This window comes from Pituophis catenifer, unplaced genomic scaffold, assembly GCF_029215685.1.
Source record: "Pituophis catenifer annectens isolate HBS135680 unplaced genomic scaffold, rPitCat1.0.hap2 SCAF_2, whole genome shotgun sequence".
NCBI lineage: Eukaryota > Metazoa > Chordata > Lepidosauria > Squamata > Colubridae > Pituophis > Pituophis catenifer.
This window is the reverse complement of record NW_027256882.1, coordinates 275,578,286-275,597,558: the sequence shown is the minus strand read 5'-3', so window position 1 is coordinate 275,597,558 and position 19,273 is coordinate 275,578,286. Positions and strand designations below refer to the sequence as shown.

At 38.6% G+C, this 19,273-nt stretch overlaps 1 protein-coding gene across 1 annotated transcript in view; it reads left to right on the top strand.

Annotated features, from left to right (window-relative positions):
* The window catches only part of WDR70 (WD repeat domain 70), a 137,758-nt gene that overhangs the window by 98,107 nt on the left and 20,378 nt on the right, over positions 1-19,273 (top strand). Inside the window, exons 11-13 of the mRNA XM_070935938.1 lie at positions 462-561; positions 8,587-8,671; positions 10,148-10,286. Of these exons, the coding sequence (XP_070792039.1) occupies positions 462-561; positions 8,587-8,671; positions 10,148-10,286 (324 nt within the window). The remainder of the gene's footprint in view (positions 1-461; positions 562-8,586; positions 8,672-10,147; positions 10,287-19,273) is intronic.

Here is a 19,273-nt window from a genome sequence, read left to right as displayed (position 1 = left end):
AGAAAGGATGGAAGGCTGAGTCAACCTTGAGACTGGCGAGATTCGAACCTGCAGTAATTGCAGGCAGCTGGTCTTAATAACCAGCTTAATAACAGGGTGCCTTAGACCACTGTACTACCAAGGCTCTTAGATTTGCCTCTAACTCATATAAAACAGAGAGATGTGTGTATATTACCATGATTACATTATTTTAGTTTTGGACCCTAAAGCTAAATATTTGGAAGTGTTACAAATCCTTAGCCTCGCATATATAGTTAAGCTGTTAAATGTATATAAAAGGTGATGAACAAGAATAGCTGAATGTCAGCTGTCATGTTTTCTCTAATACCCGAGATTACAAAACTGCTTACTAGTTGTTTAATCCAAGAATGCAACAAAGAGCGTTTGATGTTCTCAGAGAACCAGGTGCACTTTGTCTAAAATTAGCAAACCTTTGTAATATTTATTTGCTCCGCACACAGGTTCATACCAAGTTTCACTGCAGACAAGCACACGCTCCAGGCACTGATACATCAAGTTTGACATTTTCCTATAGTGGTACCGTTCTTGCCAGTCGGGGAGGTAAGTGACTACATTGCCTTCTATATATAGTGCTGGATACAAGTTGGCCAACGCTAGTGCTGAATTCATAGAGCAAAATTTGGTTGCCAAACTTGGGGATGGGGGAAGAGAACAAAGGCATTTCTGACCTGCTTTGAAGAAGCTTACACCTAGTTCTCATTGCCCATTTGCCTGGGGGTGGTTGTATACGACTTTACTGAGTCAGGATATGAGTATGTAAATCAAGCACATCATCTTTGTTACAGTTTAAGTGCTTAAAAAATGGGGGAGGATAAGGAGCAGAAACAGGAGTCCCAGGTCAGCTGGGTCCATTATCAGGTGTGGATCTGGAATCAGTTGCCCCCAGAGATAAGGAGAATCCAAGACCTTAGCGCCTTCCGCCGTGCCCTTAAAACCCACTTTTTCCAGCAAGCCGGGCTGGCTTAAGAAGAAATTTTAAATGTTTTAATTGGTTTGTATTTTTAATTTTGGGCCAAATTTATATATATTTTAATTGTTTTTAATATTTGTATTCCATGTTTTTTTAATTCTGGCTGTACATCGCCCTGAGTCCTCAGGGAGAAGGGCAGTATATAAATTTAAAATAAAATCAAAATAAAATAAAATAAAATCTGTGTCACTCACTGGCAGAATTAGATGTTATTAAATTAAGCAGGAATTACCCTAAAGCAGGGGTGTCAAACTCATGTCGTCATGGCGGCGTCACATGATGTATTGGGACTTTCCCCCCCCCTTTGCAAAACCGGGCATGGGCCTGGCCAACGCGTGACACATCTGGCCCACGGGAGTTTGACAGCCCTGCCCTAAAGCAATACTCATTTACCAGATTTTCAGCTCTCTCATTCTTCAGCACAGTTAGCTTTACTATATGGCTTTAAATCATTATGGTATTTTTCCACTGTTAATTTCATTGCAATGACTGGTGGATATGAAGAAGTGTTCAAGAAAGCGTCAACTGCAAGCTACCGTTTATACAGAGTGAAGCATGGAAATTAAATATCGGGCTGCTAATTTCAGCATTAACTGTTTCAGACTTCAGGGCGTTTTCACTTCACAATTAGGATTGGCAATTCTGGCAACTATAAACAAAACAAGTGACCACCGCAGACTTATGACCTTTATGTCTGCTGTAGTCCTTAAGCTAAACTAGGAGTGGGTGTGCTATCCTTAAAATGACCTCCTGCCAAATCCCCTCATGCAAAAGAGAAGAAACATAAATGTTAGGTCCATCTAGTTTGTAGTCACAAAAGGACATTTATCAGCCTGCACTTGCAGTATAGAATGTTTATACCAGTGGTAGGATTCAAATTTTTTTACTACTGGTTCGGTGGGTGTGTCTTGGTGGGCGTGTCTTGGTGGACGTAGCAGGGGAAGGATACTGTAAAATCTCCATTCCCACCCCACTCCAAGGGAAGGTTATTGCAAAATCCCCATTTCTTCCCAATCAGCTGGGACTTGAGAGGCAGAGAATAGATGGGGGCGGGGCCAGTCAGAGGTGGTATTTGCCGGTTCTCTGAACTACTCAAAATTTCCGCTACCGGTTCTCCAGAATTGGTCAGAACCTACTGAATACCACCTCTGGTTTATACCTGATTTACACTATAGCATAATTTAAATTTATTAAACATAATTCATTAATCAAATAGCGTTAAGTAAAACAGCTTTTGCAGGTATCATACCAAAGTTAATCCCCCCCCCATTTTAATGTGTGTTAAAGGATGACTTTAGTGTTAAATATTGTTCTGGGCCTTAACCCCAGTAATAGCAGATGTGTGGTCAACAGTCGGACACACCTGCCCAAATGCAAGGGATCAAAGGCAGAATTCTGTTTGGGGTGGAATACGAACTTCCAATGAAATCATGGAAGTATTCCTTGTTTTGCGATGCAGTTTGCCTGTCTGAGATGGGAGGCTATAGATGGCTCACTTGCACGGACAAGGGGAAAAGAACAACGGAAGAATTGCTTATATGCATTCCCAATTTTATTCCTGTCAAGCATATGCTTGTAACTTGACAGAAATGTAAGAAAGTGATAGTTAAAGAAACACCTGACCAGAGGTGGGTTTCAGCAGGTTCTGACCAGTTCTGGAGAACCGGTAGCGGAAATTTTGAGTAGTTTGGAGAACCGGTAGTAAAAATTCTGACTGGCCCCGCCCCCATCTATTCTTTGCCTCCCAAGTCCCAGCTGATTGGGCTGAAATGGGGATTTTGCAGTAACCTTCCCCTGAATTGGGGTGGGAATGGAAATTTTACAGTATCTTTCCCCTGCCATGTCCACCAAGCCACGCCCACTAAGCCACACCCACAGAACCGGTAGTAAAAGAATTTGAAACCCACCACTGCTTCTGACCCTGAAAATAGCTCTTAAAACCTTCTTGACTATATAAAATGTAGTGTAATATTTATTATTAAATATATTATTATTATTTATTATTAAATATATTATTATTAAAATGTGGTGTATATTTATTATTCAGTAATGTATGCTTGGCTTATTCATAAAAATAGGTTTATGATGTAGAGATGTCATCTTGTCTTTTGATATGATACAAATTTATGCAGTCAATTTTTTTATTTATACAAATTTATGCAGTCAATTACAAATTTATGCAGTCAATTTTTTTTCGTTTTAAAATGATTTTACATGTGCAAGTTTGTGATTCCACAAACACTGGGTGTAGCTGCTCTACTAGGGTTCCACTACCTTTTCTAATCTTTGGAAATGATGTTAAAGCCATATAAAAAGCCACAAGACAAATGGATGAAACTTCTACTTGACATGGTTTGTCCCAAGAGGACCAATATTGTAGGTTGACTTTCAAGTCTTTTTAAAATGGAAAGTTGAAAGTTAAACTGAAAAGTTAGTGTTAAAAGGAAAGAACTTGTTTTAGTGGAGATGTGAAGTAAACCAAGAAAATATTTAATTTATATATTCATGATCTAAATGAAGTAAAGGAAAAGAAATGTTGCTGTTACTAAGCATAATGAATAGAGGATAAATACTGCAATTTGGGGGGGACACTGAATTTGGCAATTGAAATACAAAATTTCAATTTAAGTTTTAAGCAATTTCAATTTAAGTTTTAAGCAAGAACATTAATAGCAATAGCACTTAGACTTATATACCGCTTCACAGTGCTTTACAGCCCTCTCTAAGTGGTTTACCGTGTCAGCCTATTGCCCCAACGATCTGGGTTCTCATTTTACCGACCTCGGAAGGGTGGAACGCTAAGTCAACCTTGAGCCGGTCAGAATCGAACTGCTGAACTGCTGGCAGCTGGCAGTCAGTCAGCAGAAGTAGTCTGCAGTATTGCATTCTAACCACTGCGCCATCACGGCTCTTAAAAACTTTGTTATGGCTATTCACAGCGGTGATAATTCTTGGTAGCTTCATTTTATAGAAGTAGACTCCAAGTAAAGGAAAAAAAGAGGGAAAAACATTCTCCATATTTGACAGACCTTAGTGATGTCTCTTTCTCTTTTCTTTATTTTAAGACAAATGGTTGCCCACATTTAACTTTTTCCTCTAGTCCTTAGATTACTTTTCTTTATGTCCTTCTTTTCTACTAAAGCTCAAAGATTAAATATTTCTTCCCTCCAATGTTCTCCTTGTGATGGTATCCCTGTGATGTAAGATAAGTTGAAAGACGGTATTTGTCAATCACTCTGTGAATATCCAAGGCTGAATAAAATCCCCTGATTCTGGTCAAAGACCTACAGACACAAAAATAATGGATAAATCTAATTTTAACTAACAGGGCAGAAATCTCAAAATAATCCCTCCAGTTTTGGTTTACAAAGGCTTTTCTATTTACTTTTGCTACCTCATACATCTTTAAAGGGTTTTGAAGTATCTCTACGATCAGAACTGATCAGGATTTTCTGTTAACCACAATTTATGAACTAGTTTATAATATAGATTTAGAGGAAACTATGATGAACATTAATAGTCATGGTAATGATGAAGATCAGGGGTGGGTTCTACTTACCTTTATTACTGGTTCGCAACGATAGTAAAAGCCCCTTGATGACGTCGGGGCAGATGGGCGGAGCCTCCCGCCAGTTTTACTACCGGTTCTATAGAACCGGACAGAACCGGGAGCAAACCACCACTGATGATGATGTAATATTAACTGTGATTAAGGCTGGCAGATAAGGAAGTACGGTAGGTTGGAAACTTTAGATCCTGTAGTTTGATGCAGCGAAGGAAGAAAAATTTTGCTAACATATTTTTAAAATATTAACAAGAGTCATTTGCCTGAGTTTCTCTCTTTTATATCATTCCTCCAGAGAAATGATCATGTCAAGGCCTAGTCTGTCAAGGCTGGAGGAACCTTGATTGCGATTTATTTTTTGTGAAAGATATTTGAGCATTTGCCAGATGCAGTTGTTCTTCTGCATATATTTCTACAGTTGAATTACTTAGTGTTTAGACATTAGTGTAGAACTTGTGACTTGAGCACTGCAGTCTTGGTTTGTATATTTTTTAATTTATTACTCAGTTTGCATAGCTAACCATCTCAGATATGTAATGCTTAACAGCTCATGCTGCTAAAAACATGCAAATATATAATTAAGCAATAACAACAACAAAAGCATTAAAAGCATTAAAAATGTGTGTGGTCAAGAGTTGTATTTCTGGTCTGATTTGCATATTATGTGTTCTCTGTCATATAGACCAGGGGTCTCCAACCTTGGCAACTTTAAGCTTGGAGGACTTCAATTCCCAGAATTCCCAAGCCAGCTGGCTGTGGAATTCTGGGAGTTGAATCCTCCAGGCTTAAAGTTGCCAAGATTGGAGAGCCCTGATGTAGACAGTAATTAATTCAGTTGTGATCTCTCTCAGTTAATTAGAGGAATTTTCTCAACTTCTGTGTACCCGTAGAATCATTCATGCCCTCTTGTAACATTGGATAGAGAGCAAATGTGACCCCTAGCATTCCTTTGTACCGTTGGATAGAGGATAGAAGTGGCCCTTAATATCCTCTGTAATTCTCAGAGACCCACAGAGTGGATGAGGGGGAAAAATGACTCTTTCTTTGATCTTTTAAAGTTTGGAAGTTAAGTTAATAAACCATGTGTTCAGTGGTGAGTTGCCCCCGGTTCAGACCGGTTCGCAAGAACCGATAGTAAAACTGGCGGGAAGCTTTGCCCACTGATCCAGACGTCATCATAAGCGATCTGCACACGCGCAGAAGAGCGTGCGAGAGAGCAAAGTAGGTGCGTGCACATGGGCACAATGTGAACTGGTAGTAAAGGTAGGTAGAACCCACCCCTGCGTGTGTTCTTTTAAATGACCTAAGGTGTGTAGGCATTTTTTAAAAAATCCCCAAGACTTTCTGGAAAAAGGAGTCCTGGATTTCATTTGATTTCATTCATCAACTATACATGGCTGCCCACTTGACAAAAAAGTGACTCTGAACAGCAAGCAATAGAACTATAAAATTGTTAACATATAAAAAACTATTATTCATAAAAAATTAAAAACCACAGTTAAAAGCTAAGAGAGGCAGCAGATGTCAATGACAATGGAGATACTTCAGTAGCTCATGGTCTCCACACATGATGGCATAACCAGGTGTTGAGGGATGCCAGAAAATTAATTGCGATTTGGGTGCTTGGCAACCGGCATGCATTTATGCATATGCATAAGCATACGCATACTTATATGCATACTTATTTAGCATCCCATAGTCACATGATCCATGTTTGCAACTTTCCCAGCCAGTTTCTGGCAAGAAAGTCAATAGGGAAACTAGCAGGAAATTGGTAAGTGAGGACTACCTATAGATAGTTAACCTGTATATTTTATCAAAATCTTTTTCACCGTCAAGCAGTAGAAATACAGCTTTCTCTTTTCTATCTTTATTCAAAACAATCAAATCTATTGCCAAACAAATATTATTTAGAATAGAATAGAATAGAATTCTTTATTGGCCAAGTGTGATTGGACACACAAGGAATTTGTCTTTGGTGCATATGCTCTCAGTGTACATAAAAAGACAAGATACATTCGTCAAGAATCATAAGGTACAACTCTTAATGATAGTCATAGGGTACAAATAAGCAATCAAATCATACTAGGAAACAATCAATATCAATATAAATCGTAAGGATACAAGCAACAAAGTTACAGCCATGCAGTCATAAGTGGGAGGAGATGAGTGATAGGAACGATGAGAAGACTAATAGTAATAGTAATGCAGCCTTAATGAATAGTTTGACAGTGTTGAGGGAATTATTTGTTTAGCAGAGTGATGGCATTTGGGAAAAAACTATTCTTGTGTCTAGTTGTCTTGGTATACAGTGCTCTATAGTTTTGAGGGTAGGAGTTGAAACAATTTATGTCCAGGATGTGAGGGGTCGCATATATTTGATGCATGCCTAGTTTTGATGAACTCAGCTGAAGAAATTTTTGCTAGAGAACTGTTAAGATTTTAATAGTTAATCAATGAAGTAGGATTATAGTTAACATATAATGTATGATCTTTTCTGGGTTTTGGTGTGACTGTTATATAAACTTCATTAAATGAAGATGAATTTCAATTTTTCCTTATATAGTTGATAGAGCTTAGGGACAAATATACCAATTCTTCTAGACCATTTCATAAGAAATGCATTAAGCTTCAGTGTTCATAGCCAATATCAATTTTTTTTATCTCATCCACAACTGAAGGAGTATGTATAATAATATTATTGAATGCACATGCTGTTATTAGTCTATGGAGGAAAATACAAGTTAAATATGAGTTGAATAATTTCACAATGATTTGAATTCTGTCTTAACATGCTTACCTTAAAAAAACAACAGAGAAATGATGAGGAATGTAGCTGGAATTTGGCAAATAGTTTGGGGGCAAAAAAAAGAGAGAGAGAGAGTAAGAAATCAGTAGAACCATGATGTGAAGAAGACGTTTAGATCTCTTGAAGATACCATTTTCCATTTTTAAAAATTGTACTTGACTTACACAGTAAACTTGAAAACCTGTCTATTGAAGTTTTTAAAGCTAAAATTAGCTTCTCACATTTAGATCTTTGCCTGCATAAAATCTAATAAATTTCCCAACAGTTGAACATTTCCTTCAAGCTTAGTTTGTCACATTTAGAATCCTTCTGAATCCATTAGATCAGGGGTCAGCAACCTGCGGCTCTGGCACCACATGTGGCTCTTTCACCCTCAACTGTGGCTCCCTATCACTCAAAATATGTGTCACAACCACCAATGTGCGACACCCACCAGCATGTGATTTATTGAGCTTTTCAACCCCCGGTAGCCCAACCATGGATAAATCCAAGAAAATAAAAGTTTCAGAAGAAAACAGAACATTTAATTCAACTACTGTACATATGCTAGTTTTGTGGCCACTCAAGAAATAGTCAGGCACGGGAAGGGTTTTGTGGCTCCCGATGTTTTCTTTTCTGTGGGAAATGGGTCCAAATGGCTCTTTTAGTGTTTAAGGTTGCAGACCCCTACATTAGATTCACCCTTCACTTCAGAAGAATTGTCACTAAGAAGTCCAGAGTAGGATTCGGAACCTGGGACATTTCCAATAACACTGAATGACAACCCTCATTATCCCATTGTTGGCTGTGCTATCTAAGGTTGCTGGGAATCAGTCCCCAATACAGGGATTTGGGAGAGATATTACATCCCATTTGAGCACAATGAGAAATTACAGCTTTCTGCTTTAAGAAAAAATCTTCAGTTCACATGAATACCTCTTTCTCCTCTTTTGTGCTGGCAGGGGGAGCTTAGAAAGCTTTTTTTTTTAATTTTAAACTAACCATATTCTTTTGCAAATTTTCAACTAGAACCTTAGTTCATTTATGATAAGTGTTATTTTGTTTATTCTCTGAATAAACAAAATAACAGAATAAATTGTCTATTATTTACAATTCCTCTTGGACCAAAACAATTTGATGCAGAAAATCACTGAAAAGGTTGATGCAGGAATTAATATCTTTGCTTTTTAATATAATAATTGCATTTTAACCATTGGATATTCAATATTTGTTATTTACTAGGTGATGATACCTTAAAAACCTGGGACATCAGACAGTTTAAAACACCTCTTAATTCTATCAGTGGCCTACCAAGTTTCTTCCCCATGTAAGTAGCTTTTATAATTTTTAGTGAAAAGTGATGTGCAGAAATGGATCAAGATTAGTTCACTGGAGAAACATTTTCTGAATTCAAGTTTGCTTGGCTTGAACTCAAAACACCTGCAATTTTGGCTTACCAGTTTTCAAGAAATAGATTGTATTGGTAAAGTTTTAAACCTCCATTTAAAACAGGGATGGGGAACTGTGACTCTTTTATGACTTGACTGAGCATGTTGGCTCAGGAATTCTGGGATTTGAAGTCCACAAATCATAAAAGGGCCACCAATTCCCCATGTTTTTAAATATCTGATTTAAAACATTGGCTCAGTGGTTATGAAATATGAATTACCTTGCAAGGCAATATTTCATAGGTTAAGTTGTAAAAGTTGCACTCAATTTACCTCAAGGATCCAACGATCTTTTCATTTGAAAGAAATCTAGTTTACCTTTTTTTTTTTTAACAGTACATATGCTTTTTTCTAAATTGCTAATAGTGAGTTGCATGATGACATAGATTTGAAGGGCTTTTTGGATTTAGTGAAGATGAGCCATATTAATCCAAATAAGGATATAGCATGGCTATAACTGAAACAGTGATAAGTTTGGCCAAGGTGAATGGCCTTGGTTTATCACCATTTGGCCCAAAAACTTATCATTGCTTCATGGATGATAGCTGTGAAAGCCTACACCATTATATTGGCTATAGCCACTTTAAAGGTTTGCAAGGCTGGGTGAATAATACTTTGCAAGGTCATATGTTTATGGTATTAGATCTCCTTGGTTCCATATCTACTTTGGACAGGAATCATGGTGAATATTAAGCCTGAAAACTTTGATGAACAATGTCACGCTACACCTTTTTCAACAATAAACTTCAGATGGAAATTGGCATGGGATGAAAGAAAGAGGGAGAAACCAGGTTTTCCAACAGGAGGGCTTCATTCCAAGTTGCTTAGCTTGCAGATAGCAAGAATTATATCTCCCCCAGATTTTAGGGATAATGCTGGAGCTTTTAAAGCTTTTGATAGAAATTGATTTAGCATATTGCTTTTACTCGCTACTTGTCTATAAGCTCTTAGCTTTCACCTCAAATTAATTTTAAAGAATCTATGCATTTGTTTATTGCTTTGAGAGGAAACATGAAAAATGATTTTGAAAATGGGTCTGTTTACCATTTATCATCTAAAATGGTTGGGTATCATATTGCCAGAAATAGACATTATGGCCCACTGAATTATTACTGAATTATAGATTTCAAAACTCTCTTTATTTTGTAAAGTAGACACATGAGACACTTTTTTATTCTGGTTGTTGAAATCTTGAGGAGAAATCTCTTATTTGTTGGTTTTTCTAGTTAGGGTTATTTGGAATGCTGCTTTCATTTTAATTGCCAAACGCAATGATCATTTTAACATTAGATTTGAAATATTATATAAATTGGATTTTAAAAAAACCAAACTAATCTGTATTATATTATCTACAGGACCGACTGTTGTTTTAGCCCAGATGATCAATTACTTGTTACTGGCATTTCTGTTAAGAAAGGACATGGCAATGCAAAACTTCTCTTTTTTGACCGGGAAACGTTTAAAAAAATGTATGAGATCGATGTCACTGATGCGGTAAGCCAAAATCCAGTATATCACTTATTTTATTGCTGTATGAGAATGATAGTTATGTCTCAGGATGATGAATTTTGAATTTTGTTTATTAACTTTAGATTACATGCAATTAAATGCAAGCTCGATGGCTAAGACCCTGAGCTTGTTGATCAGAAAGGTCGGCAGTTTGGCGGTTCGAATCCTTAGTACAGGTCTCCTGCGTGAGCAGGGGGTTGGACTGGATGACCTCCAAGGTCCCTTCCAGCTCTGTTCCTGTTAAAATTCAAATGCAAGCTTGATGTTCTAGAAAATTCAGCTAAATGGAGGGTACTATTCCTGTATTGGATAATTATGTGATCCCTTATAATAAATTAATCCCATCAGTCGGTAATCATAATGCATGTTTTCTGTAGGGTAGGTGAGTTATGCAGTTTATTAATTACAATACAGCCTGTAAGAGGGCAAGCCAAGAAAAATCATCAGAGATTTTTAAGAAGAGATTAGGCAACCATTTGTCTGAAATGGTATAGGATAGTGATGGCGAACCTTTTCGGCACTGTGCCCAAACTGAAACGCACATGCATGTACACGTGCTGAAGCACCAGAAAACCGAAGACCAGGTGACCGGCACACGCATGTGCGCTGGCCAGCTGGTGTTCGGGTTTTCAGCACATGCAAAGACCAGCTGCACGCCGGAAACCAGAAGAGCAGCTGGCGGTGGTGCACGTGCCCACAGAGAGGGCTCTGCATGCCACCTCTGGCACACATGCCATAGATTCGCCATCACGAGTATAGGGTCTTCTGTTTGAGCAGAGGGTTGGACTAGAAGACCTCCAAAGTCCCTTCCAACTCTGCTATTCTGTTATATTCTGAATTGTATCCCAGTTCCTGTTTGTCCTGGATATTTGATGTTGCATGTGATTGGACTGGGGGTGAGCCTTAAGGCTGATAATGACATCAAGATGGTAGTTTACCATGGAGCTAATGAAACAAGATGCTAATATTACTTAATGTCTTCTGGATCCCAAGTCTTGAAATAGTTAAAAATGTTAAGGCAATGAACATCATAGAATCTTCTCATTCCCCTCTGGGCCAAGCTTGAGGAATCCCTAGCTTAATTTCTCCATATAGTGTTTCCTCTTTCACCATTAAGTCTTTTTTCTTAAAGTAGCAAAAGCAATAGTACTTCGATTTATATATTGCTTTATAGCCCTCTCTAAGTGGTTTACGGAGTCAGCAAATTGCCCCCAACAATCTATTTCTTCATTTTACTGACCTCGAAAGGATGAAAGGTTGAGTCAATTTTGAGCCAGTGAGAATCGAACTGCCAGCAGTTCGGCACTGAGCCGAATTAGCCTGCAGTATTGCATTCTAACCATGGCGCCACCACGGCTCTATAGTAAATAGTAAATTGACGTGACACTGCCTTTAAGCAATTTTTCAAAATTACCTTATTTCTTTGAGGCTATTGGTAGCTTAATTCTTTTTACAAGAGCAAATTTTGTTTGCAAACTGCATTAGGTGTAGGAGTGGGGTGGACAACCTACAATGAGTGCAGTTGCTTGGAATCATTATTTTTATATTGTGGCATATTGTGGCTTGTTCCAAACTCCACTACAAAATGAAGAAATGCGGATTATATCTTTAAGGATGATTAATGGATTTTCCTCTGTGAGCTTTGGGAAGAAGGACAACTGGTGAATATTATGAATCAATCAATCAATATGTTAAGAAAGTGAAAGTGTGTTTGGATGTTACATATTCAAACTCTATCTAAATAGGATGATGAATATCCAGACAGATGGAGAATATACTAGATATGGATTAGAGCACAGCATTCTTTAAATAGTTTGGTCTGAATAATTTTGGAGCACCATACTTATCTCTGTCCCTTGTACTTTATAGCCAGTGGGCTTTTGTCCATCTATATATTGCTGAGTTCACTTGCTAGATTAATAGGCATTATTAGGTTCTGTGCTTTGCTTATCCTGCTCTTTGCTTTTGAGATGTGATATTATTTGAATAGTTTAGGCTGCAACATTTCAATAATCTGTTTTGGAGTTGGAATCAAAGTCTTGTTGTAAAGGAAATATATGTATAAAAAAAGAATTCAATATCCATTTGCTAACTTTTGATATGATTACAGTAAGTATGGCATATATAATTAAGAAATCAATGGAAAGAAAATACTCCATGCCAGCCAAAGAACATTTGTTGCTTCTTAATCATATTTTAAAGTAAAAATCAATGGTGTCTCTGAAATTGAAGGAAGGATAGAAGAATGAGCTTGGGTCCTCCGTTATAGCTCTGGACAGACTCATAACACTTATTGGGTTAAAGGATAAACTACCTCTAATTGGTTCATTATATGAAACAAGACTGGTAAGCATGTAAAGAAAAACACTTTTTACAGCTGTTCGGTTTTATTTTATCAGACAGCGGGAAGGGGGCTGTCCAGACAACAGAGATAATTTTAAATTGCTTTAGGGCTGTAAACTTACTGTTTAAAACTGCTTGGTAAATAGCCAGTTGATTTTGGCCTGTGAATGAACCTGATGTTTAATGGAAACTTAATGGTCAGTTCTAAATGTTTGACCAAAAAAGATGTCTAGCATTTCTTTCTATCTTAATCATGACAGCCTTTGTTCACCAAACCCCCCTCCCCACCCTTTTAAAGTTTTTATGGGAAAAGTGCATTATTATCCCAAACTTTTTTTTTTTTCTAGATGGGGTAATGTGAGAACCTACTGGGTTATCCATAGGCATTTAGGCACTACAGCCCATCCTGTTTTGCAGTCATTAAGACAGCATTACAACACAGGCTTTTCATACATGAATGCGACATCGTGAGATTGATATGAAAAGCGGTGCAACTTTATATATTTACTTTTATTTATTAATCAAATTTATATAGCCGCCCCTCTCATGAGACGCTGCTTTCATTGTCCCTCCTTTACCTTCCCTTCTTCCATTGTCCACTTGTTATCGAGCCAGATTTATTTATTTATGAAAATTTATATGGTGACCCAACTCAATATCAGTGAATCAGGAAGGCTTATTTTTTATTTATTTATTTATTACATTTATGTTGCCGCCTATTCGCCCATGGTGACTCAAGGCGGCTTACAGAATATAAAAACCACATTTAAAACCAATAAAACTAATAAAAAATCAAATAAATTAATATAATAAAATCACACACCCCCACCTCCCGCCCCAGCGACAGCCGATCACACGAGCCATTTAATGGGCTCCATCCCGCTCTGGATTTCCCAGGCCCATTGGCAGAACCAGGTCTTCAGCGCCTGGAAGAGAATTAGAGTGGGCGACGTTCTAATCTCCAGGGGAATGATGTTCCAGAGAGATTATAAAGATATAATCCCAATATAAAAACAATAAAGAGCAATAACCCCCCTTTCACCCTCTGATGACAATAAGTTCATCAAATAAGCCAGATGAGGGGCTCCAATGCACTCTGGGTTCCCCAGGCCTGTTGGCAAACCAGTTCCTCAGGGTTTTGTAAAAGAGTGTCACAGTGGGAGCCAATCTTATCTCCGCAGGGAAGATGTTAAACAAGGAGGGAGCCACCATAGAGAAGGCCTTTCTTCTTGGTCCTGTTACATGTACCTCCTTAGGATGAGGAGAATCATTTTTGCTAGTTGCAAAATATCTCACAGATGAAAGTTGGTAATTTCCTGCAGACTTTCAGCAACACAAATTTCCACGTTGAGTGCTTCTATAAACAGGAAGGCAGTGTGTAAATCTAATAAAATGAATCTGAGGAGCTGCAGTTTTCCCATCCCTTCTCTTCAGAATGGCGTACATGGTACAATCTATTTTGAGCTTCACCACAATTTTGTCAGATAGGTAAAGCTCACATTTATACCATTCCTACAATAGTGATTGGGAACATCTTACATCATCATGCATCCTTCACTAATGGCAGTATATCAGTAATAAAGACAAGCTGTATATTGCCATAGTGAATGCTCGGGGAATTTATATGATGCTATAAATCAACACGTTGGAAATGACCTTAGAAGCTTATGCAGCGTGATTAATAAATGTAACAAGATTTGTCACTTTGGCACCAAATGTTCTAGTTCACCTACAATACTGGTACCATGTCTATGTCATACAAGTATCCAGTTATAATTTAATAGATGCTAAAACAAGTTATAGTATCTTAGTCACGTCTTATCTACAAATATTTCCAACTCAGCCTTTATAACTTTGAAGTGCAATGTTACATGCATATTGCTAAACAAATATATGCTACTATGAAATTGCAGACTTTAGAAAAGAAGAAAATATTGACATATTTATATATATATATATATATTTATATATATATAACAATTGCTACCAACCTGCCTTCCATTGAGGACCTGTATACTGCACGAGTCAAAAAGAGGGCTGTGAAAATATTTACAGACCCCTCACATCCTGGACATAAACTCCTACCCTCAAAACGAAGCTATAGAGTACTGCATACCAGAACAACTAGACGCAAGAATAGTTTTTTCCCGAACGCCATCGCTCTGCTAAACAAATAATTCCCTCAACACCGTCAAACTATTTACTAAGTCTGCACTACTATTAATCTTCTCATCTTCTCATCATTCCCATCACCCATCTCCTTCCACTTATGACTGTATGACTGTAACCTTGTTGCTGGTATCCTTACAATTTATATTGATATTGTACCCTATGACTATCATTAAGTGTTGTACCTTATGATTCTTGATAAACGTTTCTTTTATTTTATGTACATTGAGAGTATATGCACCAAGACAAATTCCTTGTGTGTCCAATCACACTTGGCCAATAAAAATTCTATTCTACTCTACTCTACTCTACTCTACTCTACTCTACTCTACTCTACTCTACTCTACCCTACCCTACCCTACCCTACCCTACCCTACCCTACCCTACCCTACCCTACCCTACCCTACCCTACCCTACCCTACCCTACCCTACCCTACCCTACTCTACTCTACTCTACTCTGTTCTGTTCTGTTCTGTTCTATTCTATTCTATTCTATTCTATTCTATTCTATTCTATTCTATTCTATTCTATTCTATTCTATTCTATTCTATTCTATTCTATTCTATTCTATTCTATATTACTTCTGTAATGTCAAGTTTAGAACCAGTGGCCTTTGTCAGTATTTTTTTGTTGTTGTTATTTCCCTGGGGTGCATCCAAAGTTTGGCTAGTATAGAATAAACTTACGTGTAGTTTTATTAGCTTCTCCATTTTTGTTTCTTTTTGTAAGATAAATGAGGGTATGATGTAATATGTCATGTGTTGTTGTTCATCCAAGGTTCTATTTACCTACTTTTAAGAACTGCTAAGGACCAGATGGTTTTTAGTACAGTATGTCCTGATATGTAAAACTATAGAACTCAAAGAGGGTGTACTTTCTTTTTTACATGTCTGTAATTGCTATGCACATAGTGTTCTTTTGAATCCCTACCTTAAAAGCATAGTTTTAAACGAAAAGTACAGTAATAGGTATTCTCAGGGCTCCCTCCCTCCCCCCCTCTATATATACATACACACACCCTGTTTTCCCCAAAATAAGGCATCTCCTAATAATAAGCCCAATCGGGCTTTTGAACACATGGCAATAAGGCCAAGCTCTTATTTCAGGGTTCAAAAAAAATATGACAGGGTCTTATTTTCAGAGAAACACAGTGTGTGTGTGTGTGTGTGTGTGTGTGTGTGTGTGTGTTCAGAGCCTTTCTTGCTCATGACCTTCTTATCTTACTGCAAGGGCTGCCAAGTACAACAAATCAGAACAACATTCTTCAAGCAACCCCATTGTACAGCTTCACCCGCACTAAGGCGGAGAGTAACATTGGTTCTTGAGAAGCAAGCATTTAAAGCCATCATGTTTTCTTAGCAGCAGTTCTTAGTCACTGTTCTATATTGTTCTGATCCATGTTGAAGTTCCCAAGTAGTCATTTTAAAACTATAAACAGGCAGAAAGTCTGGGAACCACAAGGGATGGGTGATGTATCTCCTTTAACATCCCTTCATCTGTTATTTCCTTGTCTGTTTTGGTTTTTTTCATAGCTGTTAATGTTTTTATAATTAATGATAGCGGTTTTACAGATTTATTCATTTTTCTTAGCTTTGTTATACACCATCCAGAATTTTTTTTGATGAGATGGGCAGGTATGTAAATTAGATAAATACTAGGGATGACACAGGGGTGGGTTCTAAATTTTTTTACTACCGGTTCTGTGGGCGTGGCTTATTTTGTGGGTGTGGCTTGGAGGTCATGTGACTAGGGGGCGTGGCTAGCTGGTCAGAGTCATTTCTGGAAGGTCCTCGCACTTACAACCAGTCCTCGCACTTACAACCCGACTCATTTGTTTGCTTTTAACACTGATCAGCTGTAGGACGGCCCTTTGAAGTCCCGCAGCAAGAGTTTAAACAGTTTTTTTCCCTCTAGTCATCATCTGGGACTCAAGAGGCAGCAATAGATTGGGGGTGGGACCAAATAAAAGGTAAGAATAACATGGGGGGGTTGGGGGGGGGTGGGAGGGCGGGGGGGAGAACCGGTTCGGTGACGTCATATCGTCATATCGGACCGAACCGGGAGGAACCCACCACTGGGATGACATGATAGCAGTGTTCCAATATCTAAGGGTCTGCCTTAAAGAGGGGGGGGTCATCCTATTCTCCAAAGGACCTGAAGGCAGAACAAAAAGCAATGGATGGAAACTAATCAAGGAGAGAACTTGAACTAAGGATAAATTTTCTGACAGTTAGAACAATTAATCAGTGGAACGACTTGCCTCCAGAAGTTGTGAGTGCTCCAACACAGGAGATTTTTAAGAAGAGATTTTACAAGCATTTGTCTGAAATGTTATAGAGTTTCCTGCTTGAGCAGGGATTGAACTAGAAAACCTTCAAGATCCCTTCCAATTCTGTTAGTCCGTTAATCCACTGCCAGATAAGCGCTGTGTTGATGAGTGATTTTAGCACTGGTCCCATTAAGGCATGAGTCAGTAGCCTGTAATAAATAGATGTTGTAGTTAAAAGTCACAAATTTCTTCGTCCCCCAAACTCAAGGGAGTTATTCGGCCAAAGGTCGACTGCCTATCTTTAGTGCCTCATTCAGACAGGACAGAATTTCTCTGGAATGGCTCTTTATATTCCTCAGTCTGCGAATGGAAGCTTGGATGCCAGTAAGATGCCTCTTCAACATAGTGTCCTTAAGATGTGTTGGACTTTTATTTCCCTCATGTGCAGCCAGTATTACTTTTCACATTGTCCTCTTCAGATATTTTCATGGAATTGTCATCCCCTACAACAGCCTCACACTGTATACTTTCAGAGTTAGAAATGCCAGTTGGATGTTACAGTTTTCATATCTTTGCACACTTTTCTACGTCTTCTTGGTAAATGCTGGCCTTTATGTGACCCATACTGCTATGATTATGTGGCCTTGCGGTTTGTGCAACCATTTACAACAGTTCAGGTGGATTTATTTCTCACAGATAACAATTTTTTGCTGCCTTTACTCCCATACAGCATGAAAACCTGATGGGACAGGATTTCTTGCCCAAATCCTTCTCCCCTCAGTGAATTCCTTAATATGGGAAAGAGAAGGCATAAACTCATTACTAATCGTTCTTGGAATTTTGGAAATCCTCATTTTGAAATGCGCACTGCCAAAAAGCCACCTGAAAACCTGTACATGAAAGAATGTATAATACAAAGCTAACTTTCAAGGAATTGATTTATTTTTTTTAAACATATCAGGGACCCAATTTGTGCTAAAAGAATGAGTTTGATCTAGGGATTGAACTCTAGGAGTGGGAAATCCTGAGTTCTAGATCTTCTAGGACAGGGGTCATCAACCTTTTGGACCTCAGGGACCACTAAATTCATAATTTTAAATCCTGCAGACCACTAATATGATCTGGCTAATGACCGGCTGGGTGGGAGTGGCTAGGTGGGCATGGCCAACTCAATGTCACTTGTGTCGAGGGGTGCCTTGCCGGCCTCTACTTGCCCCTCCCCTGCCAGCCACTCCTTGCTTCCCCACCTGAGCTCCTTAAGGCCCCAATAGGAAGCAATTGTTGGAGCTAAGCAGCTACCACAAGAAAGAGTTGGCAAAACAACTCAGTTCAAATTGGATCTGGCGAAGAAGGAGGCTCAGCAGAAGCACCTTCACTGAGGACTATGAGCATAGGCTTTCCAAGCAGAGGGAAGACCTGTGAGAGTGCATGACCAGATACCGGCGCCTGCAGGCTCAGCGGGCTGAGATGGTCAGCCAGTTCCAGGCCATGATACAGTCCCACTGGAACAAGGTCCTCTGGCTCTTCGCCACCAGCAGCACTTCCCTCCAGCCTTCATCCAAAGCCCCGTACCAGGAGGCTGAAGCAGACCCCAAGTCGGAATTTCTGCCCCCCTTCGACCCACACAAAAAGACCCCGAAGGGGGAGACTCTCTGCAACAATACAAATGTTCATTACACGTATCTGGCCCAGGGGCCATAGTTTGAGGATCCCTAATTTAGTGCAATATAAAAAATGCAAATAATTTTTCTGTGGATCACCAAAATTTTCTCGCAGACCATCAGTGGTCCACGGACCACCAGTTGGTGACCGCTGTTCTAGGAGCTAACTATGTAGTTTGGGTCAGCCACACTCTCTCAGCCCTCGGAAGGTGGTAAGACAAGCAATTTCTGAAATGTTGCTAAGAAAACTATGTGGATTTGTCTGTGTAGTCAGCTGGAGTCAAGACTGACTTGAAAGGCACAACAACAGCAACAAAACTACTGAAGCTCTTGGATAGAGAAGCTTCTGAAAATCCAAAGAGAAAGCTTTAGATTTGGGCTTCTTGTTGCCTAAACATACACGCATACTTATCACACCATCAATATCACACTTCATGATAGCAAAACAAATTTGTAATAGGTCCAAACTAATGAATATATTTAGGTCCATTGCAATATGCAATGAAAATGTTTTACAATATTTTATTTT